Below are 26,258 nucleotides of genomic sequence, written 5' to 3' on the forward strand. Positions count from 1 at the left end.
ACAGTACTGAAACTACTCTTCTAAAAGTAGTTAATGACATTCTCTCTGCTTTGGATAGCGGAAAGATTACAATCCTCAGCCTACTTGATTTGTCTGCAGCATTTGACACAATAGACCATGATATATTATTTCACCGTCACCAGCATGTATTTGGCATTCATGATACAGCCTTGCTGTGGTTCAAGTTCTACTTTGTGAACAGGACACAAATTGTGTCTGCAAATGGAATACACTCCAGCTTACTTGATCTATGTTGTGGTGTTCCAAAGGGGTCTGTTCTTGGACCTGTTCTCTTCATTCTTTACACTTGGCCGCTCTCAAGTGTCATCGATCATCATCCAGTCTCTCACCAATTGTACGCTGATGACACCCAAATATACAAATCTAGCCACCCAACTGACGTTGATGCTGCCATCCAAGGTGTAGAGAGGTGCATTTCTGATGTGAAAACATGGATGACATGTAGCAAGCTGCAGATGAATGTTCATAAGACTGGGGCCATTCTCATCACAACACAAACACTTTCTCATTCACATCCTTTACCTCAAACAATAAATATCAGCAACACCAACATTAAATTCGTACAATCAGTACCAAACCTAGGTGTTACTCTGGACAGTACTCTCACATTGCACCAACATGTCATGAACATATGCAAGGCAGCATATCTTGAGCTGAGACGCATCAGCTCCATTTGCAAATATCTCAGCTGATGCTACTAAAACACTTATGTGTTCATTAATAATTGCAAGACTGGACTGTTGTAACTCAATTATGTCTGGTTCATCTTAACATCTACTCCAGAAACTTCAAAACGTTCAAAACACAGCTGCTCGGATCATACTTAGAGTACCACGATCAGAGCACACATGCCCGCTGCTCTGTACCCTACACTGGCTATCTATTCGATCCAAAATCAAACAAAATATTTGTTCTCTGTGCTACTTTTCACTGTCGGACTCTAGTCCAACATACCTATCCGACCTCACCCATGTGTACATATCAGCAAGATACTTACGCTCCTCTTCTGACAATCGTACGTTCATTATTCTCACTATGAAAACAAAGCCATATCGACAGCGTTCATTTGTATACCAGGGCCCAGCAATGTGGAATGAATTGCCCACTGAACTTAGACACAAAGACACAGTGATCCCATTCAAGAATGCTCTCAAAACTCACTTATTTCGACTGCAAGAACAAACTTAAAGACCTAATAATGTTTCCTACCTGAAATATTCTCAGCATTAATTTTGTTTTCTAATTTCATGGTGTTTGTTTCTGTAATCTTATCATTATATATGTTTTTTTTCTTATAGGTGTTGTCTAATGTTCTAAAGCGCTTAGAGCTTCTAAAGATTAGGCGCTATGTAAAGTCCTCATTAATATTATTATTATTTAAATTTAACTAAAAAGAGAAATGTGTGTAACAATGATTTATTAGGTCAAACCGTTCTTTCATTCTTTTTCTTGTAGGAACTTGCTTCAAAATACTTTGGTATTGCCAGCTTGTCACAAGATTTATTGGACAATGTACTTAGGGTATCGAGCGGTTTGCCGAAGGAAGATATAGTAAGCTGGGATTATCATTATTTTAATTGTGATTTCAATTTAACAACAAAAAGCTTCCTGACATTAAAATAATTACTTGTCATGTTAGCACTTAATAAGACAAAAAATTCCAAAGATTTTCAATAATAAATGGTCATCTACCTTCTAAATAATTGCATGGTCTTCAGCGTTATCTACACGGTAAAACTCCAGCGTTATCTACACGGTAAAACTCCAGCGTTATCTACACGGTAAAACTCCAGCTAAAATTGTTATCTTTTATCTTATAATTAGATATTTGAAATATATCAGTGGAAATATCGATGTCGCCGCAGTTCTAGGAGACAGTCAGAAACTTAGGAATCCTGTTATTTAGCTGAGATGCATTTGAGATCCATTTAATAACTACGAAAGCCTGCACGCAGTCAATGAGATTATTGACAGTAAACAAATATACGAAGGAAGTGACGTAAGTTAGATTATTCATGTTCAGTCTATTACAAATGCTGATTATCAAATGTGCTATCATATCTTCGAACATTTATCTAAGTAATCATTTATTCGAATTCACTAATATACCTTACGAAAATTAGAAAAAGTATATTTGGATAATAATGAAATATATTGATTCCATCAAAATATAAGGAGCCATACTTGCGACAAAAAGGTATTCTTGGAAAAGTAAATATACCATAATTCAAATAATATTGTTAACAGGAGTTCGTTACCACTGAGGTTAAAGAACAATTAGAATATCAAAAGGATGAAGGAACGACATCAGACGAGGGAGAGGTACATGGTTCTTACAAGCTTCCTCCAGTGGGGTCCCGTGTTCGAAGAGGGCCGGATTGGAACCGAAATGATGAGGACAATGCCGGTCCTGGGACGATAACTGCTTATTCAAAAGGTCAAGGTAAGAAAGGCTTCTAATTGCCAAAATATGCATTTTCATATTAACAGATTTGCTTTCCTGTACGTACCAAACAATGACATAAAACTTTAAACCTTCATTGTCACCAGAGGTTGTTACAATACTATTATATAGATATCTGATGTCGAGACCTGAATATATCTTAAAATTTAGTTTGCACTGCGTTGTATTAAATATTGGTGCAACATTCTGCATGGCTTGATTATAAAATGTATATCTAGAGTAACAGAGACATTCAGTTTGAATAATGTATTCTTTCCGACAGGAACTGGGACCTGCAAATATCATTCGAATAGTTTACACTAAATATAATGTTGATCATTATGCGTAAAGTCATTAAACACATTAATGTCAAACGTAATGCCAGCCTATAGCAAAAGCAATGGTTGCTACACGGAAAATGATTTATTACGGTTGGATACAGTTAATTTTAGCTTCGAATCCGGATTGTGATGTACCCATAACTAACTTAACTTAAACAGAGCATAGACTTATATGCTTTGTTCTACATTATTCCTGATATTAAGCTGTATATTGACATTCGCGTCAACAAATGTGATAAATTGACATTTTAATGGGATTCAAAATGAATTACCAATAAAGGATTACATCATCTAAATGCTCATTTTTGTCCAGTTATTGTCAATAAAGTTCATAGCACTAACATAAGACTTCTACAACAGGTTGGAATATAGACTGCTCTGGAGTTAGGAGTATGTAACCTTGAAGTCATATACTGAGTACTTATATCTTATTTAACTTGGAATACTTAATACATTTATGCTGTGGTAAATATAATGAATGAAGCAAATATTAAACCCGGAAGAACGGTTTATGATTCTATCAATCTTATGTGTAATTTTTTTTCTCACATATCAGCTTTCTCTGGCTGGATAATTGTTGAATGGGACAAACCAAAGAAATATGGCCGATGGAGATTCCGCTACCGGTATGGCGCAGAAAATGCATATGACGTAAAAATACAGGAGCACGAAAGACCGAGAGTAATGGAAAATCCACTGATTATGAGAATTGGTTGTGAGGTTATAAGAGGTAATAGTTTGTCTGAGATATTTATCTACAAAATTAACATCGATGTTATTAATATATTCAACCACTCATGCACCACTGTTCGGATTCATTTGTACATACTTTCAGGGAGATATAATAGGCCCGATATGCCCTCGAGCAGGTGGTAGAGGCATTGCATGCCGGCTGGAACCACAACCATAGAGGTTTGTGTACCGTATACGCAATCTAATGGATAGGGCGTTGTCTCGAATCCAACCATTTCATCATCATTGTCCGTTACCGAAGAATATACTTTGGACATGCAGTTTACCCCAATCGACCCAGAAATATGTAAACTACATTGCTGTTGTGCTTCAGAAGACGAAACCAAGCTAAATAAAGCATCATCTGTTAATTGGAAGAGGCGAATTACTAGGAAATGCTGGCTCCTCAGAATTTGATTATGATTACTATCCTGTACAAACTGCATGCAACTACATGTCCCCACTATTTAGTTTCGAAATTGTATTATCTTACAATTGTTAAAATACGACAATTTTGCCTTGCCGGCGAAAGGGTTAACTTCAAAGATGGAATTTGGTGCTGACACAAAACCCCAACAAAATATTCTAATACTGCTCAAACGGCCTATTTGCACATGCATAGTCGGCATTTCTAGATTCCATCTGTAAGCATCACCTTTGGAACGGATACAATCTGTCTATGTACCCATAATATAATGGAACTTCTGCCACTAGACATTGCGTCAGCAAGACCAAATATTACCAACAAAAAGAAAGGTTCCATCCAACATACACTCTGATATATATATATATATATATATATATATATATATATATATATATATATATATATATATATATATATATATATATATATATATATATATATATATATATATATATATATATATCCAACACATATATCAGGTAAGGCCTCTGGTGAGTTGAAGACAGGCAATAGAAAGAAGATGGATACACAAGTTTAGAGGAAATCAAGTGGTTTCGTTTGCCAGGAACGGGAATCTGCTCATCGACTATGTATATAACATTATCAGTAGTACTAGGTTCTGGAAGTATACCCATTTTCCAAACAATCTTTAGACAAGCGCATGTTGAGCAGAATTTATTCATGATCTTGAAGAAACAAATCAGGACTTTGCTTTATTCATTGCTTTCTCAAAGATCGCTAATTAAGGATAAGATTCACATAACTACCATCAGTCTGTGCAAGAACTCATTTTTTCAGCACCGTGTAAATTGTAACAAAGTTTGTAAAGGGCATTTTTTTCTTCTTACATTAAAATGCGTTTGAAGCATATGTGGACGGGATATATGAATGGGGCAAAACTAGATGCCTCAGCATCGGATTTCGAACGTATTTATGCATGGTTCTATTGCTATAATTATCATTTCTTCAGACTGCTACGAAAATAAAATATACGTATATCGTGTGTTTTGGAATAAGTATGTAATCATGATATAGTCTCACATTTAGACCTGAACGGAAGGTAATTAAGAAATATATGTTAACATTTTTTATTATTATCCGAGTGTTAACAACGATTACAAGGGGTAACAGTTGTATCGATATAATTCGTTAATGTCGTATCAAGAAAACTTACAGAAATACGTCTTCTACGCGTTTATTAATGTAACTTTGTTATCTCTCTCTAACTCTGTCTGCATATTTCTCCCTCCCTCCCTCCCTCCCTCCCTCCCTCTCTCTCTCTCTCTATCTCTCTCTCTCTGTGAATCCATGGTTGCAGTGTTCAACGTGCTGCAGTTGCAATCATAATGGAGCACGTTTCAATCCTAACCAGACTAGGCTCGATTGGCAACCATAGTATTTCGTTTGCCAAGGGAATTGACTCTTATTGGTATGGTACTATGAAACACTTTATTAAGGTAATCACTGTCTGCGCGTGTCGTTCTTTCTTTCTCTCTATGCATATATATATATATATATATATATATATATATATATATATATATATATATATATATATATATATATATATATATATATATATATATATATATATATATATATATATATATATTACTTGATTTGACTATCTAATTTTTTGCAAGTGAGTACCAAAATCCTGTGATGATGGAATCGAAGAAGGAACCTTAGGCATAGTGTATAATACAAACATGGGCGGTGAAAATGCTGTCAGGGTAACACTTTGTTTCTGACATTCATCTTATAAACGTATACACGTGATATGGAAATACTTCACTCATCGTAAACTTGCAATTATGTGATTCAGATCTTCCTTTTCGTATCTAACTTTTGAATTAATGAAACAATGAAATGTGATCCGAGCCATGAACTTCTTGTATTAAGTTTTACAATAGTTATAATAAAATACTAATGTACTTCAATCAGTTAATATCAAGACATTTTTAACAGGTCATTTGATTTACCGATAAATATAGCGGAGTAGAAAATGTGTGGAAAAACAATATATACTGAAAATGAGTAGTGCAAAACTTGACAAAGACTGTATAATGAGTTATGATCTAAAATCCCATTTCGATCAGTGACAGTAACTGACTGCCAGTTAGTGTTCATGGTATTGCAACACTTGACAAAGACTTATAATGAGGCTACGATCTAATGCATCACATTTAGATCAGTTTCATTAACTGACTGCCTGTTAGTGTTTATGGTTTTGATAATTACTTTTAGAATAATGTGATCTGTTCTATTATTCTTCAACAATATTTTCCACCGCAGGTTCCGAACAAATGAAATTTACGTGTGTTCTTTCATATATCAGTACCTAGGGTTTAAAAAATGCGTTTGATATAGTCTGACGGTGTGAAGTACTGTTGCAGATACCTGCGTATGATAACAGTGGTTATTTAAAACATTTCGTTTTACATTATTGTTTATGTTATCATCGCTGTTAATATTTACTCAGTACAGGAAAGAAGGAATAAAATAATTGCTATCTCAAAATAGGTCATTTGTCTTGGCAGATTAATAAACTTTCTGAGGCATTAATTCTGGCTTCGAAATAGTAATGGTATTTACGCAAATGAACTCACAAACGAAAGGTCTATTTTCTTGCTAAAACATACGCGAGAACATATAATTCCAACTCTTTTATCACATTATACTCAAAGTTCTATATTTGTCCTTGCATTTATAGGTTGTTTAAGTTAAAGTTCATTATTGTACTCTAATGTGTACATCATTATAACACTTGTAGGTTCGCTGGAAAAATGGGAAACAATGGATGTACGACAACGAAGCTCTTCTCTCTGGAGTGATAGAATTAAGGTTTTTAATCACTGAGTTCCATTTTGCCTTCTCACAATATCTGGAACGTGTCATACTTTTCTACAGCTAACGAATTAAGCATTAATTGATATTTTTTTGTCGTTATAACAGTTGAATGTTTAAAAACACACTTGATAAAACAATTCCTATGTGAAGCTTTTGAAAGTCCGAATAAAAGTCATTGAACATCTAAACGTTAGTCACACGTGGAAGTGTTGAAGATACTGATCCATCTGTAGCTTTCCATTCATATTTTGTCCGACTAACTTAACTGACTTCCAAATGACCTACTTTAAACACTTGGCTCAGGAATATATATATATATATATATATATATATATATATATATATATATATATATATATATATATATATATATATATATATATATATATATATATCTTCTGCACCTAAAGATTTTGATTACTTCAAGTCATCAGTATACAGTTAATGTTTTAATTCGCAGTCGTAGAAAAAGAAACATTTCCCCATTCATTATTGACTATATTAGAACGTAAAGATATTTTGGATACTATTTGGATGATTATCTCTGTAGATTAATATATCAGTGCATAAATCGCCAGTTGATTGTTTTAATGTGAATGTGACAGCATGGTTTCTTTCTTTATAAGCATAAGCTGATATTTTTACCCTTTTAGTAGTTCCTGTTTCTGGGTCAGATCAATAGCCATCCAAATGTATCTAAGGCCAGGATATAGTTTTGTCATTTTTAGGCATGTTGAGATAATACCTCAAAGTAGATGTTACTTCCGTCTTCAAAACAAATAACACAGATACGTTTCATTTCCGGGCGAAATTCACGAGCACTTACCTGTACATGTCTTTTGAAGTTTCTTTCTTACTGAGCTACTTTAGGATCTTTGTTTCAGATTCCTCAAAGCTTCCAGACGGCCTTCTTCACATTTTATCATAATTACATCTCTTATGATAATCGTTATGCGGTATCACAGTCCCTTAAGTGCTTTAATTTGTTCTTCAATCAAAATATAATTAAGATGCCCAAAAGAAACCGCACTGCTCGTGAGTAATAAGTTCATAAGTTTGCTTGAAGCAGCACTTGGAAAATATTAACCTGTGAGGCAACACGTATTTTTTATTATCAGGCATCGATAAAATTATCCAATAATGTTTTAGTGATTTATGTCTTTTTTTCACAAACAATCAGAAGTACACATACATGGAGATGATACACACATACCATTAAAGCACGTACGAATCATATTATATACACTAAAAGCCATCCAACATAATGTCTAATTCAAAAGTTAAGCTATAGTTAGGCAAGGATATGGTAGACAAAACTCAAATATACCAGTGCTATATCTGCCACATAACATTTCACGGCAATTGTATTATACCGTTTCTCGCCCTTTTTCAGTCCGCGCAGCAGTCCACTTCACGAGATGTTGCCGTTCGATCCATCACAATTTTTACGCAATCTACGCCCATCCATAAGCCAAAGGGGTACGGAAGTATCCGGAGGACAACCACTGAGACAAGAAGCTTTGCCACCATATAGAGGCCATAAATCAACAAGAGAGCTGAAAAATCCTAGTAGTGACAGGGATTTTATGGCGAACAGGGAAGCGTTGACAATAGAGAATGTTGAAAGGAGTGGAATGCCTTCCGTAGACGATATGAACATCAGGAATAAAATCCGCGCAAGAAATAAAGAGAAGGCGAGCTATGAGCAAGAGGAAGTAATAATGATCTCAGATACCCAAACAGCTCCAAATGCAGCTAGCTCTTCCGATAATGCGAAAAGGGGAAATATGAAAAGGACTAACAAGAACGCTGATGTCTGATCAATTTAGTACTGAAAACCATGCCCTTCCAAGTGTTTAGTTGTCCTTTCTGTACAAAATAATACTTCTGTGGCGATACATACCTATCCATCTTGATAGAAGTATTACTTCGTGAATGCCAAGCAGTCAACATTACTATCATTACCATGAGGTCTGGATTCTATTCATCAGCACAAATATCTCAAAATGTTGGTCCATATTGTTCATTCATCATTGTGTTCTAAACTCAAGGAGCCCCACGTGTTGATTATCAAGGAGATTGACGGATATTATGAAACTGCTGTTCACCTAAGCATGCAGAATGCACATTTCATCGCGTACCAAAATAAGATTGAAGATATTGATCAGAAGTTTGATAAGCGTTTGCGAGATTTGAAAGATAAATTTGTTTACTTTAAAGCACCCATGCTGTCTGAAATAGTAACAATAAACAAGGAGGATTGCCGTAGAGAAAACGTTCAAATTTATACAAATGAGTTCGATGTATTTATTTTGTGAGTAGAGGTCTTAGCTAAAATCGTCATAAATACCGATTCTGCTAAAGACATTAGAGTAAACAACTGAAAATACATCACATATCAGTATGCCAGCGACACTTACCTCGCCTTGGATTGGAGAGATGAATATGCAATATGTGCATTAGAATTTTCATCTTACGTGTTAATGTTCTCCACTTTAAGCACTGCTACTGAAGAGACACAAATTGTTTGGTTTAAAAGTAAAACTGGCAATAAGGAGAGAATACTGGTAGGTTGTCAAGTGAATAGCGATATGCATGAGTTGACTTTATAAATAAGAACATTCTAAACATATATCACAGCAATGATGCGAATGAACTACCACAGTAAAATTACGGCAGTGAAAACTGGTTTGAGACAAAGTTGAGTGCGGCATCGTACATCTTTTGCTATAATTACTATTGCTTGAAGAATGACACTGCCTAAAGTAACCCATATATTATCATAGTCTCCAACAATTTTAATTTGTTTTATTGAAACTACCCCCTTCGTTATAAGTTTATTTCGATCGACGATACATGGAATGCAGCGAGATATCAGTGACCAAGATTTCTGTTTAAGGAGGATTATAGGTGTTAAATATTGCATTACTTGCTGACGAAAGAAAGATGATTTGGTTAAAAAGCCTGAAAAGCTGCAATGCGAAATGGCACGACTTATTGCAGGTAACCTGTCATCTTTTAGATTAATACTTCTCTTTCAAATCTTAATTTGTTCCTAAGAAAATATATGAAAACCGAGTTTTGTTTATGCTTTCAAGGAAAGAACTATATTTTCTTACATATTTTTCATTCAAAAAAATAAGGAGGTGATAAAAAAATGCAGCATATATAATTTAGATAAGAATCTTTATCATTAATCTTTATTTTATAAGAATATATTTAGGAAAGAAAGGATTAATACAAATATAGAGAACAAACAAATTCACACCTGCTATGGCAATATACTTATGCATGATAACATGTTTTTTGTTAGATTCTTATAGGGAATTTTAAAAAAAGTAAACTTAAACTTGCTATTTGAATGTAAGTATGAATATTTATCTGTTAACACAATTGTAATAATGATAAATTGCGAATGTACACATGTACGCGGGTTTGGTCTCTCAAAAGAAAATAATGCGCATTTTAGTGTAAATAATAACAAACAACAAATAATGTCATGAATAGATTTTTGTCTAATAATAAATATATAATATACACGTTAAAAGTTTGATCGGAGCAGAGGACCACTTCTCTTGTAAAAGGTCTATTATATATGAATGATTTGCAGAAAAGAATCTTGCTTTCAAAGCTTTTGTATGAAATGACTTTACGAGAAGATGGATGTCATTAAGGAAATGTTGTGGAAGTGTTACTATTTCTATACTAATATATGACAACGCATACATGAATATATAAATGTCATTTTGTATTAAATGGTGTCCAAAATTAATTTCTCACCAGTCTTTTGTTCTCTTTCTACCTTTCGTTTTCGCTCCAACAATATACACTTTAAATTCTAGGCAGGAGCATTTATTTTAACTGTGCTTCGTACAAGTAAATCCCTATTTTCTGTGTGAAAAATGTATTGTTTCTCGCTTTCTGTATATTCACAAATAAAAAGGGATGGATGGATGGATGAATGGATGAATGAATTCATGGATGTATATTATGCACACGTAAAATTGAACACCTCTGCTTTTTACCTCATGCATTTCTTTAAAAAAAGGAACAGGACTCGACGAGCAAACGTATTTAACACACATACAATGTATATTAATGATAAATCAGTACATGTCGCTTTAATATTAGATGTGGAAAATATGAAGACAAAGGAATATTTTTCATCATTATAAATGGCTCAGAGGGATAGCGTTGATAGCAGCGCAAATACCAAGAGCAAAAGCGGCACCACCACTCCCTCCTTGCCACAGTTTGTAAAGAGTTAATCAGCCCCAGTTCTTAGAAAGGTACCCAATCACATGATATAGTAGTTTTAATTCCTTAAACTATTCATGTCTATGAATTCTTTGTTTGCAGATAACGGCACTCAAATCTATGTAACAGACAAACCTAATACAGACAATGAAGTCATGTGTACATTGGTTCAATTTGCTATCAAGGTTTAATTAAATTATAAATATAGCGATTAAAAACGAGGGACTATGACGTTTGGACACATACAATTATATAATGACTCGATTATATACCTATACTCGTAGAATATGACAACATATATGATGACCCAGGTTTTAAAAAAATGCTGTCCAATAGGTCGGGTGTCTTCTAACACAATCGTACCGAAAATTAAGAATTAGCTCCGGAGAACTGTTATAACTTGAACGTCAGCTTGCTGCCCTCTTATATGATGTTACGTTGAATATTTTATCAATCCTAAAATATGACTTTAAAAATTATCAAATAAAACAACATTTTTTCTACTAGAACATTGAATAAAGCAACCGTTTATGACGCTAGATCGCTCAGTGTGAGCTACGTGCTTAATGGACGAATAAAGAGTCCAAGAAAGGTGATGCTGTAAAAATGTAAGGCACCCTCCAAAGATCCTAAAACCTTACTTACATAATATAGATTTACCAAGATTTTTGCGCAGGTAATTTTGCATGCCATATTAACTTTACTCGTACATTTAGCTGTTGCTTAATTTTGTATCAAATTAAGTTTAACCCCTTCAAATAAGTACCTTTTCTACATAGCGAAGATTTGTTCAGTCTTATCGGTGCACATATGTAACAATTTACCTATTTAACATGCAAAGAATACAGTAGATACGAAGAGAATCGAATAAAACAAGAAATATTAACAAGAACTGAACGAAACGAAAAATAATTTCAATGCTTGAAAACTATTATGTGAATGCCTTTAAAATTTGCAACATGATTCTTTGGATGAATACGACGTACATTAAGAAGGGGCAATCTGCTTTTCCCCTGCATATTAATATTCTGGTTCGGCCTTGTAAATAGTATTATCATATTATATTACATTATATTATATTATATTATGTTATATTATATTATATTATTATATTATATTATATTATATTATATTATATTATATTATATTATATTATATTATATTATATTATAGTATAGTATAGTATAGTATAGTATAGTATAGTATACTATATTATATTGTATTGTACTGTATTGTATTACATTACGTTACGTTACGTTACGTTGCATTACATTACATTTTGTTATATTATATTATATTATATTATATTATATTATATTATATTATATTATATTATATTATATTATATTATTAGCTTGGATCGATATATTTTAGTTACTAATTGTTTGATTACTAAGGACAAGCGTTTGGAGAATATTTATCAAACTGAGTAAGTTGCCAATGAATTATGCAGTCTTTTTTTCTGAATAATTTCCATGTGACTTTCTAGTAGGATTATTTTGTTGTGTAAATTGGTTCCACTGAAATTTCTGAGCTTTAGGATATTTAGCGATTTTGTCGCCAAGAGGATTTTAGATGTTGGAGATATAAATAAATATTGTTTATTTTGGTTCTTGTGGTACGTTGCAAGAAATAATGAATATTAGCTTAAACTTGCTACAATAACCCGTTTAAGGAAAAACTGATTGTTGATTGATGGAGAAAGGTGGAAAAAGGGGGATAAGTGTACGTGTGATTTTGTCGCAGAGTCGCAGAAAAGATAGACTGTCTAAATAGGTGTAGAAATTCAGTTGGAATAAGTGATGCAATCGATTTAGAATTTGCAAGAATACGAAATGCACTGGCACCAAAATGCAGTTATGATGTATTTCGAAAGCATTCGGGAAAATATAATGCATTCAACTCTTAACGTTTAGCATCGACATTGCTAAGAATGCATTTTGCAGCTATTTACCAATCTTTAATCTGAATGCTAATGAATTAGATTCGTTAGTATTCCTCTTACCTCATGATATACAAGCGCAGCGATAATACTATAGATTGCATGATGACACGGTTCAGGTAGAAAGATTCCCCTTGAACTGGAAAGCAGTGACATCCAAAAATACTAGAGGAAAAACTGTCGGTACGATACAAATTAAAAGGATGGTAGGCCACGTTAATTTTTTCAAGTACGAATAGTTGTATATTGAAGTAATTCAATAACGAAAACTTAACAAGGTATGCCAAGATAGTCCATGACTCTTCTGTACGTCACTATGCAGGAAAATTGTCTGAGACCTGATACTGATAGCTATTGATAAGGCTGACCTTGGTAGCATTGTTTATGTCCTAAGGCTTCTAGATTATGGATGCATAGCAAACAGTAAATGGCATGTTGATACCACCAACGACTATTTATCTTTATTTCAATTCTTACATTTTATTTAATATGAAATATATTTGAATATGTATTCTTATCGATGTCATGGGAGACCATTAGGCTGATTGTTCAGAGGATGAGGAAGGAGAAAAAGAAAACCAAACGGAGTAATTAAGGGAAGGTGCTTTACTAAGCTTGATGTCCCGCTAGTTTAGTACTGGAAATAAATTGAAATGATATCCTTAAAACAACGGACGTTATCCTTAAAAGATACCAAAGATGTGATTTCACTATGTTTTTGGTTGTCACAAAGAATTCAAAAGCCCCATCATAATTCATCTTGGGGAACAACTTTAGTTGATAGGATATGATTTTGACATGTTATCTAAGTGACATACTGGAATGTTTAGACTCTTTGTTTATCAAATTAACTATTTCTCAGAACATTAAATCACAAACAGAAATAAACATTTCACAAAACCACAAAAGTTTGGAAAATAAAAATTAATAAATCACAACTAAAGCCAACATATATACTTTAAAGAGTGCTTAATAAAAGTATGTCGATACCTTTATTCCACAACCTTAAATTGAGTAAATATAATGTAAGAATTAATTTTTTTCCAGAATATCTAAATTGGATTTAGTTGATGGCATGGTATTCATTTTGTGATCAGATTCATTGTTTTCTTCAGATTTATATTTTTTATATGTACCTGTTTATTTGTTTCAAAGAAATCCGTTTTTATGGCAGTGAAGTAGTTCTAATATTGTGTCACTCATTACAAAATGCAGTGAAAGTATTACAGTGTTTTAAAAATACAAACGTGAATATTTCCATCAGAAAAAAAATGTTGTCACGGAAGTAGTTATTTATATAATCATTGGTTTATGTTTATTAGTTTGCGGTTTACGATGTTTATACAATAAGTACGTTCTTCCGGTTTTTATTTGCCCATAGTGCATTGGGACATGAATACCTTTGCAAGAAATATAATGCAGTTTTGAAATTTAACAATTTCATATAAAAAATTAAATTGGGTTGAAATTTGTTTATGCAACTTAAATGCAAGTACAGAAACATTGCGCGACACTAGCTTAATATTTTTCTGGATTTTCTGAAAGAAATTGTTACTAAACATCTTTCACATAAACCTGTTTATAGAACAGTTAGTTATCAAATGTTTAAAATGTCAGTCATTGAAATGGTGTCATATCTATATTCAAGACCTGTATTTTAGTAGCTGCTTTTAGTGTGCTTAAACGTACCACCTCTCATATTTATCAGTCTGCTGCAGTTTTTGGACTTAAGGGAAAAATCTAGTTAGTATGAAGATACAGAAAATTTAAATTTTAATTCCATTGTATCCAGTACTCAGAATATAGTCTGAAGGCGGTATCCAGGTGCAGGTTGTCGCAAGATTCTTGATTTTATTTAATAATGACATTAAAGTTGACCGAAATGATTTTCGATAAGTTGCTGCTTTTATATTAAACATGTTTTCGTAGATGTTGAGTATGCAGCCAATCTCTATATGTAGTGAAATATGAGTCATGTTGTTGCATGTGTATCTCGCTGGCTTTATTAAACATAGAATGTAATTCAAGTATTGTTTTCTCAACATCCTAATGTTATATGCTTTAACTACATTGGTTCAAGCATTATTGTGCAGGGACCTAAAGAAGCACAATTTTTGGGTATATAACTGTTTCATAATCCAAGTGTCACGAGTTCGCTACAGTCAAGAGGAACAATAACAAAGCTGTAATCTTGTCCCTGAATAAGAACACCTTCAGACTGTGCGTTAGAAATTGGAAATGGATGTTAATCACACACACACATATATATACATTCGGGATGGGCGAACACTTGAACCCGATTAGCGTTTACACAATCTGGAAATGAATGGCCCTGCTATTATATAAAAAAGACAACATTTTATATAGTCGGGGAGCGTCTCACCGCAGTATTATTTGTGCAGATAATATAATTTAAAAAAACAAAATAAACTAATTTGTTGTGGTTGAAAATAATTCAAAATGTGGGGTAACTGGACGAAATTGGTGTTGATCGAACGGACCCGTTCAAAACCCAGCCCTGCTTGTTATCCGAACCAGGTACCTGGTAGAATTTTCCTACCTACCCATTCTTATATATTCATTAAATACTCTGTACACGTGACAAACGGACAACTTATTTATATTTATAATAACACGTATTTTCCAATTACATGCAATATAAATCCATGGAGTAGGCCTCAAAACCAACCTGCAGCGCAATTTCGTTAAGGGTAATTGCATTTAACTTGTCCCATGAAGTTTTGAAATATTTGCTTTATTGTGATTACACGATCTGTCATAGATGTGTATTGATTACACTTTCCATGTACACACATTTGAGTATATACTATATATCATTATCTTCAGGACACACGGTACTAATTATACGGAAGAACTGTGAACCAGTCTAGAAATGGGTGAAGAAATAATAGAGTATTTACAGATTTGGTGGTCCATAATTGGTTAATAATGAAAATAAAAATTTTAGGAAAAATATCTTTTGAGAGCTTATCCTATATGTAATGTAAAAAAAATATTGACAAATTTCTACTGATGCAATTTTAGCATTTTTACAGGCTTGACTCAGGAGTACTCAATACTGAAAGTAGCACCTGATTCATTTGGTGCAAAATCAATAACACGTGTTTCATGCACATGTATGTAAACAAATTGCCGCGGGACATATGGTCTTCTCCACACATAAGCTTGCACCAAGGTTAGATGTGCACGAAAAATTATAGGTGTCATTATCAGCACCCATAAATTTTAAGTTATTGAATTTTGAATATGATAGTGTTTCCATATGTTTACCATTGAAGTTGAATTAGTACCGTGAGTCCTATATGCGACCTACATCATAATAGGAGTTTGTTGTTTCCATGGTTATCACGTGCATACAGGGTATCAGTTTGGTGGTTTTTACATATGACAATCATAATGGAGTCGTTTTAATCATGGTTTGCATGTGATTTTGGAGAAAAATTCTATACAAAAGACAGATGAGGGTGGTTTTATACACTGGAGAGTGGAAGTAGATAGCTCGGGCCATAGGGAAAAGAGCATAGTATGGCCTGATGGCAGAATTTCATATGATGGTACCCATAGATTGGCCTATATGGTTAAATACCATTTAACACATGCAACAATTCCCCAAAAGGGGGTGGGGGTGGGGGAGATTTTATATGTAAGCCACTTATGTCACAACCACTTATGCATCAGTACTGATCATTTAACTTTAGAGGCACACTCAGCAGATCAAAGCAGAGAACATTGTAAAAATAAGGACTGTGCACAAAACTGCACATGCTGCATTGCCTCAACCTGTAAATTGAATTATTATATGTCGAGTCACATTGAATGTCAATTATACCGGTCTTATTTCTTATCCTAGAATTAAACACCTTGACACCTATTCTATGTTCAGCATGTTTCTCATATTGGTAAATTACATTTTTGGGCAAACAGTATTGGAACTTTTCTGCATTCCTTTTGTTGAGGGAGCAGGGAGGGATATTTTCACTTAAAATAATAGTTTTCAACCCTTCATTCCCAATATAAGTCAGCAAAAGTCCTGTCTGTATTGCATTCTTTACACAGGCAGTTTTTCTTCCCCAACCTCTCTTCATACAGTTGAAACATTCTTGATGTATAACTGCATGGTGAACATACTGCTCTCTCCCACCAAACCAGATCTCTTTTTTCTTCATGTACCAAGTCCCATGACAGAAAACCTTTATACTCAGGGTGTTGCAACTTGTGGTCTCAGAACACTTTATTCCAAATCTCAGCATTTGATTACTGCGTGCAATAAGCGATATGTGTTTTGTTCACCATATATGTTGTTGTGAATAAATGAAAACAAGCTTCATGTCAGAAATATGGTTTCATATTTGAAACAAAAGTTATTTATAAAACCTACATTGCTCTGTTCTTACCATCAAGTAATAGTAAGGAATCATTTAGCTGTAAATTAGAGCTTGCTATTTGGTTTAACAAATCAAGGTGTATTACCTCCCCTTTGACTGTAATTGAGTGATTGCAATGTTTGCTTTGTTTCTCTTTTGTTCAATAATGTATGCATTTTTTCAGCTTTATATTAAAAAGTAAGTAATTTAACACTGCTTATAGTGGAAAGTAGCCACAGTAATGATTTTGAGACTTTTTCTTAACTTTTTATGAGCTTTGGGTAAATGTAGGTATATATGTATGTATTAGACAACTTCAATATGCAATTCAATTATATTACTTAAATTTAACAAGTAGTGTTTTCAGTGGCAATTTTTATCAGTGTCTGCGTATTGCATAGAGACATGAACTTGTCTTGGCATAGCAAAGTTTTTCACACATTTCTCCACCTCCAGCATACTTAATAGCTTGATTCATAACAGTTTGTGCATACACTTTCTGTCTCCAACATCAATGTCAGCATTATAGGAACTTTGGATAGATTTTTCAAATTTGTCTCTTGATGTCCTTATGTAACATACCTCATGTTGATGTGTTATTTGGGTTGATACACATTTCCCCCCCCCCCTTGTTGTGGGGAACATTACCAGGCTTGAAGAAATTACTCTGTCTATTCTTTGCTTATTCACCCTTCCCCATAGTTTTATACTAAAAAGTAGCACTATGTTATTCAATTATTCAGTATAATAAAGCTTATGGAACTCTCCCTTGGCTTTTATACCTTTTTATTAACATTTGGGTGTCATGAATCACATGTGATGATAGTTTAAATAAGTTTGGAATATCAACATCTCTTGATGCTTCATGGGTGTGTGTATTTGTTTTAGTCACAAAAGGGCAATGACCTCTTATCATTTTGACCTGTCATGTGGCACACTTATTTGTTTTGTTTGATTGATGTGAATAGGGATGCATTGTATCTTATTTCTGTGAGAGTCAGCAAGAAAAGAAATGCAATTGTGAAACTTAAAACATTTAAAACTTGTCTTATGGCCAGTGAGAGATGAAAATACAATGTGTCATGTAATTTGATACCCTGTGATGTCATAATGCTGATGTCAGCATGCTTGTGTTTCTTTTGTGTAGCATGCATGCCATAGAAAGATAACATGAAGATACAAAGGCAGAAAACAATTATTTTAATAACAAGAATAAGCCATTAATAAGTACAATACAACATAGCAACATGTAATGCGGATGCAATTTCACTATAGATATTGGTATCACATAAAATGCTATTGCACTATTATCCATGCACAAGCATGGCCAATTCTTCCTTACAATTATGCTCTAATATCAAGGAGTAAAATGCAACTTTTTCAAAAAAATTAAATCTGGTTATAGGACACACGTACTAATTATACGGAAGAACTGTGAACCAGTCTAGAAATGGGTGAAGAAATAATAGAATATTTACAGGTTTGGTGGTCCATAATTGGTTAATAATGAAAATTAAAATTTTAGGAAAAATGTCTTTTGAGAGCTTATCCTATATGTAATGTAAAAAAAAATTGACAAATTTCTACTGATGCAATTTTAGCATTCTTACAGGCTTGACTCAGGAGTACTCAATACTGAAAGTAGCACCTGATTCATTTGGTGCAGAATCAATAACACGTGTTTCATGCACATGTATGTAAACAAATTGCCGCGGGTCATATGGTCTTCTCCACACATAAGCTTGCACCAAGGTTAGATGTGCACGAAATATTATATGTGTCATTATGAGCACCCATAAATTTTAAGTTATTGAATTTTGAATATGATAGTGTTTCCATATGTTTACCATTGGAGTGGAATTAGTACCGTGAGTCCTTCAGGGTTCTTCAAGAACGTAACGTTTTCTTGATGTAAATAGCAAATTATCACACAAGCGAATGAACCAAAAGTAAAACAAAATCTACACATTAGATATCTGTGCGGCCAGTAGGGATAATTGAATCTTAGTATCATTGCCATTGTCCCTGAAACGAAGGTCCTGACGGCAAAGAATATTTTTGTTCTTAAATGTATTTCATAGGAAATTTTTTTCTACCATGGAAGAGCCTAATCATGATCGTTGCATCTACGTATTTCGAGAACGGCAAGGTTTCAGTGGTTTGAACAGTTAATCAAACGCAGTTTGCCTTGTATGAAGTCACTGATTACCGATATATAACGGAATCACACAATGCAGTGAAAAGATTGTAGGAGAGAATGGTAAAGAAATATAACATAAAATTCGCTGCCAAATACGAATGTTTTTATTGAACATTTTAATTGTGGAAACCAATTCACTATACACCTTAAGCAAAAACATTGTTTCACCTTGGTGTGCTTTATGCAACACGATAATTTGTAAATCTGTACAGAATCTCATTTGCACACTTCTGTAAAACTAGATATAATCTCTAAATGAAATCAGGTATTAATTACTTTGGAAATGTCACTACAGAGACATTATGTTATTAAGAGATATCCAAAGCCTTTAAAGAAAAAACATTTTTCCTGACGGAAGTCTAGGTCTCACTGAGGACGATAACCATGATGAGAAAAAAGAAGACGGCGAAGATGGTGATTATTTTTTGTTGCAGAAATAGAGATGGCGCAACCAACGGAAGGAGGACTGATGGAACACATTGCTTTTGCGACATTTGACCATGATACATGTGCGCTCCACATTTTATGACAAAACTACAAGGAACTTCTTGCAAAACTACGAGAGTAGGATCAAAAGAAGGATGTCTTGATTTTTATTTGTGTATTATTTCTTCCTTTTTATTGGATTGTGTTTCTTTATTTTGATAATTTTTGCCACAAGAGACTCTAAGGTAACAAATACCCTGAAGTTTTCCTATGAATGTAGTTTGTAGGTCAAATGTTGGATTATACCCCTTGTTCTTTCAAAGATAATGTTTGTTAATGCCCATAAACAATGCATGACAATACATTTTGCAGTCACGTTTTACGTTTTAAGTTTTCTTTTTAAGTTTCCTTTTTCTTTTCATCTCATCGGTTCAGCACAGCTTCAGCACGATCGCAATATATTACAGTGTCTCGATAGAGATACTTACCATCTCTGGTACATGAAATATAACATTAATACTACTTCGATACTTACAATTTTTAGTACATGAATTTTAACAATAACTCTGCGTCGATACTTACTATCGATGTTTCGTGAAATATATTATTACGCCATTATTTGTCATCTCTGGTAGATGAATATTTAGACTGAGCCGATGCTTACATGTCTTGTTCGTGAACTATTTAAATTACTGTGCCTGTTCTTCCCATCTACGTGACGTGAAATTTAACATTGCACTTACACTTACTGTCTATGGTAAGGAAAGTGTAATACAGCCTTGATGTTTGACATTGGTAGTGTGTTTTGCACTACATTTACTTTGACAGTTATCAGCGAAAATGACCCGGTATATGTTATATTATTGGTTTATTAGGGTTAACACAAATACTGTATAAGAAAAGAATAACGCATAAATATTTAGTCATTTTGATTCTTTTACGAGAAGAATATTTGTAAACAAGTAACTCGAATTTCCAGTGGAGAGAAGAAGGCACAAGCACGCACTTCATTACAATAAAATATCAATGTTTGAAAATAGAAGAATTTTAAAGCTAAATAATAGTCAGACCTAAACCCCTCTTGCTACGGTGTATTTAACAAAGACGTAAATCCCTTTTCGTGTTCGTAATAAAGGCGTAAATCCGTTTTGCTATGGTAATAGAGATTTACAACCGTTTTGCAATTGAATATGTAATAAAGACGTAAATACGTCTTGCTATGTGGTACGTAATACAGATAGTTTCCAATAGGCGCATGTAAATATTTATAATTTCAGATTATATATATCCACAGAGCTCCACCCCGTTGTTCGGTGCAATGAAATTTTATCAAGTAATATTGGCAAGGAGTATTGAGTTTTTCCTAGTCAATACCATCTATGGACAGGAGTAAAAACAAAGTAGTAACGCTTGTTTGGTAATATATTATTACATAAAAGGTATGCGGATATTGAAAGATTTTGAGCATTATTTAAATGGAGATATTTTATTCTTATCTAAACTTTTTCCGGACCATTTATCTTCCTATCGTCCGATAGGTTCAATATTTGGTATTTCAAAGATGTCGTTTCTCTCCGCGGATCACAATTTGTTGCCATTATGTTGTTGAAAAATTTCACACTTGGGATAAAAAAAAACCAACATAAACGCCGATAATTCTGTGCAACTAGTTTCGCATCTACTGTATGCTTCTTCAGGCACACAATGTTTTGTGCCTGGAGGAACATACAATAAAAGCAAAACTAGTTGCACAGAATTATCAGTTTTTGTGTTGGTTTTCTTTAAATCCCAATTCAAATAATAATAATAATAATAATAATAATAATAATGAGGACTTTGTATAGCGCATAATCTTTAGAAGATCTAAGCGCTTTACAACTTTAGACAACATCTATAAGATAAGAAACATAATAATATTATTACAAAAAGAAACAACATTAAATTAGAAAAACATTAAAAAAATATTAAAAAACATGCTGAGAATATTTCAGGTAGGAGACATTATTAGGTCTTTAAGTTTGCTCTTGCTGTCGCAATAAGTGAGTTTTGAGAGACCTCTTGAATGTGATCACTGTGTCTTTGTGTCTAAGTTCAGTGGGCAATTAATTCCACATTGCTGGGCCCTGATATGCAAAAGAACGCTGTCCATATGACTTTGTTTTCATACTTGGAATAATGAGTATACGATTGTCAGAAGAGGAGCATAAGTATCTTGCTGGTGTGTACACATGAGTGAGGTCAGATAGGTATGTTTGACTAGAGTCCGACAGTGCAATATAGCACAGAGAACAAATTTTGTGTTTGATTCTGGATTGACTGGGTCGCCAGTGTAGGGTACAGAGCAGCGGGGAGGTGTGCTCTGATCGTGGTACTCTAAGTATGATATGAGCAGCTTGTTTTGAACGTTTTAAAGTTTCTGGAGCAGATATTGAGATGAACCAGACAGAACTGAGTTACAAAGTCCAGTCTTGAAAGTACTAATGAACACACAAGTGTTTTAGTGGCATCAACTGAAAGATATTTGCGAATTGAACTGATGCGTCTCAGCTCAAGATATGCAGCCTTGCATATGTTCATGACATGTTGGTGCAATGTGAGAGTACTGTCCAGAGTAACACCTAGGTTTCGTACTGATTGTGTGAATTTAATGTTGGCGTTGCTGATATTTATTGTTTGAGATAAAGGATGTGAATGAGAAAGTCTTTGTTTTGTGATCAGAATGGCCTCAGTTTTATCATCATTCATCTGCAGCTTGTTACAAGTCATCCATGATTTCACATCAGAAATGCACCTCTCTACACCTTGGATGGTAGCATCAACTTCAGTTGGGTGGCTAGTTTTGTATATTTGGGTGTCATCAGCGTACAATTGATGAGATACTGAATGATGATCTATGACACTTGAGAGCGACTGAGTGTACATAATGAAGAGAACACGTCCAAGAACAGACCCCTGTGGAACACCACAACATAGATCAACTGGGTTGGAATGTATTCCATTTGCAGACACAATTTGTGTCCTTTTGACCAAGTAGGACTTGAACCACAGTAAGGCTGTATCATGAATGCCAAATACATGCTGGAGACGGTGAAGTAATATATCATGGTCTATTGTGTCAAATGCTGCAAACAAATCAAGGAGGGTGAGGACTGTAATCTTTCCACTATCCAATGCAGAGAGAATGTCATTAACTACTTTTAAAAGAGTAGTTTCAGTACTGTGGCAAGGGCGATATGCAGATTGTACATTGCTAAAAAGACTGTTTGAATTTAGATGAGATACAAGCTGAGATAGAACAACCTTTTCTAAGATTTTTGAAATGAATGGGAGATTAGAAACTGGGCGGTAGTTCTTTAAATCGTAATGATCTAGTGTTGGTTTCTTCATCAGACGCTTTACAATGGCAGTTTTGAAAAATGATGGGAATTCCCCAGATGAGAGAGAGGTATTAATAAAATCAGTTAGTGAAGGCAATGCTGGATCTAAGCACTCAAGCAGCAGTGATGTTGGAATTCGATCAAGTTCACATGACTTTGGTGCACTCTTCAACACGATTGTACGTACGAAATCCATAGAGACAGGTTCAAATGCTGCTAATGGTTGCCGCTCAAATTCTGTATCCCAACTGTATGGTGACGACGAGTCAATTGAAATTGTGGTGTCAAGCTTATCTCTAATGGTTTTTACTTTGTTACGGAAAAAATTTGCAAACATGTCCGGAAGGTCGACTGGAGAGGAGGTAGTTGGAAGTGGTGTTGATTTGTTCCTTGACATTAGCTTGTTAGTAATCTCGAAGAGCTCTTTGCAGCTGGAACTTTCCGTGATGTTAATAGTGTAGTGGGCTGATTTCGCTGCATGGACTATATTTGCGACGTTCTTCTTAGCGGCTTCATAGATTCGCTTATGAATAGTGAGTCTGGTTTAAAGCCAAAGCCTCTCAGCTTTACGGCGGTCTCTTTTAGCATTGCGAAGCTGGTCCCTAACACTGCTATACCATGGAGAACACTTTTTAATTGATACCCTGCACTTGGTAGCTGGGGCATGTTTGTCAAGTAATGAACGCAGACAGTTATCGACTCATTCTTGAACATGAATAATTTGGTTTTTCGCATACAATAAATACCATATGATGTGTCTCGTTTTGCAATTAAGTGGGTCTATCCCTTTTGCAAACAAACCTGGTCTCTGATGACAGGTATTTCGTCATCAGAAAATATTCCTTTAACAAATGCTGTGTTCTTTAAAAGAAGGTGCTCTCTCATCAGGAACATTCTCTTCTGCTAACAATGAAGTCTCATAAGAGACTATCCATTCCACCAACAAAATGGTTCCCGAAGATAGGTAGTTTCTCAGAGACCACCTCTACTGCCAACAAAAGGGCTCTAAAGAAAGACAGACTGGTACAGTCTGCCAACTATGAAGTTTCTGATGAAATGTGGTTTCTCATCAGAAACCATTCATTCTGTCAGCAGAAAAGGTCTCTAATGACAGGTAGTCTCTTATTAGAGGTCATTATATTAGTCAGCGTATTTGATATCTGCATGAAAATGTCATTTTAGCAAGTATCCTTATGTGGCATAATGCAATTAACTTTTTTTTTAAAAAAGATTTTTTAACATTAACTGTATTTGCCGGCCAATAAGTTGATGCGGAATATAAGTCGAATCAGCAAATATGGCAAATGTTCCATCCTTCGTCCTTAAATAAGACAATGCTGAGTATAAGACGAGGACAGATCAACCTGGATTGTGTTTTTCACTTCGTTCCACACTGCATCGCCAATTTTATCATACCTGTAAGTCAGTAACCTTTCCAGTCAGAATCGTTAAATATAAATAAAAGTACCTAATTTGTTTCACAAGAAATATTTTAAATGTATTATGTACTTGTAGCTTCATATAATGACACTGACCCGAAAATCTATTGAGTTACATATAGGATAAAACTTGCGATGCTGTGTGGAATTAAATCATAATAACTTCCGGTTTCATAAATGTTAAACGTATCATTGTATGCTACTTCAGATTAATCCTAAATGCATTTTACAGGGGTAGGGTGGGGAGGCGAAAAGAGATACAGAAATAAGGATGAATATATATTCCGTCGCATTTTTCTTGTTACACCTCGTGATCAAAATCAAATATGGTCCGATATATGAAAGAGAGAGAAAGAGAGAGTTGAGCTCTTTGTTGCTTTTTAATTAGTTATTGTTTTTAACTTGCTGCCCCCGTGTTGATGAAGCTTTTGTCAAAGAGAGAAAATATTGATAAATGAAAGAATAAATGTAAACCATACCATACTCCTTCAGGGTTTAAATACTCACAATAGTGACATCCATCTGGCCTCCATTAGGTTAAATCCCAAGAATGACGATTTTGCATGCTGTCTACTTTTCTTTGCATGTATAATGACCTCTTCATTCCCAACAATTAAGATTTCGTTGAAAGTGAATGTACTCCTCCTGTACGTAGAGGGCAACTGCGTTTTGATCTTTTGATCATACTAGAAGTACTTTAAATTGCTGTCGGTTACGTAGGCAAGTTCAAAGATATCACAGGCTGAGACATTTACAATAGTAACCACCTGCCATTTCCTTTAACCATATGGCACGGTATTAATAATACCCATGGGTAGCCTCATGTCCCTATTAGTAGCCTTGCTAATCTGACCTCAGACAGGTGTTATCTTGGAATGACTGAATACAGCCATATCATATTTAATTAGCATGTAAACACCACTACAAAGCCACATGATTCTTGTAATAATGGAAGTGGAAACCAAACTTAGAAGGAATCGCTTAACTAGTGGCATTAAGTGGTGATGGAATATGGTACTGCACTTGTACACAGGTAAAATTAGTCATCAGGTAAGTGAACAATACATATTTACAATCGTGAAGACATCTGTCTGTCTGTCTCGCAATGGGACATACAAATTATTTCATCATTAGATGCATGAAGAAAATTGTGACGGAATATTTCTTTGTCATGGTTGTTCATCTTCTCACTTGTAAATTTTAATGCACATATAATGTATTAAATTTAATCAACGGATATTACAAACAACTTACATTACTGGTGCATGCTGCTTTAGCGCATCTGATTATGTTAATTTTTAAAATTGACGTTCATGTAGTTGTTTAAAATGCTCACTGTGGGATCCTATATCTATTCATACATGACCTCTTCCACGAGATGAAATATTTTTTGGCACATTATAGTTCGTACTCTTGGA

General features: G+C 34.2%; 2 protein-coding genes across 2 annotated transcripts in view; both read left to right on the forward strand.

Annotated features, from left to right (window-relative positions):
* The window catches only part of LOC149779239 (uncharacterized), a 33,263-nt gene extending 28,992 nt beyond the window's left edge, over positions 1–4,271 (forward strand). The window contains exons 7-9 of the mRNA XM_089939823.1: positions 1,477–1,572; positions 2,269–2,464; positions 3,362–4,271. Coding sequence (XP_089795949.1) covers positions 1,477–1,572; positions 2,269–2,464; positions 3,362–3,681 — 612 coding nt within the window. The 3' untranslated portion in view covers positions 3,682–4,271. The remainder of the gene's footprint in view (positions 1–1,476; positions 1,573–2,268; positions 2,465–3,361) is intronic.
* Positions 4,272–5,619: 1,348 nt separating this feature from the next.
* Positions 5,620–10,586, forward strand: LOC149779240 (uncharacterized). The gene is made up of 3 exons (XM_089939824.1): positions 5,620–5,697; positions 6,738–6,808; positions 8,208–10,586. Exons 1-3 carry the CDS (start codon positions 5,674–5,676, stop codon positions 8,632–8,634), a joined length of 522 nt encoding a protein of 173 aa, XP_089795950.1. The 5' UTR covers positions 5,620–5,673; the 3' UTR covers positions 8,635–10,586.
* Positions 10,587–26,258: the final 15,672 nt, after the last annotated feature.

Source organism: Sinohyriopsis cumingii, chromosome 17 (assembly GCF_028554795.1).
Source record: "Sinohyriopsis cumingii isolate HCF-2022 chromosome 17, ASM2855479v2, whole genome shotgun sequence".
Taxonomy (NCBI): domain Eukaryota; kingdom Metazoa; phylum Mollusca; class Bivalvia; order Unionida; family Unionidae; genus Sinohyriopsis; species Sinohyriopsis cumingii.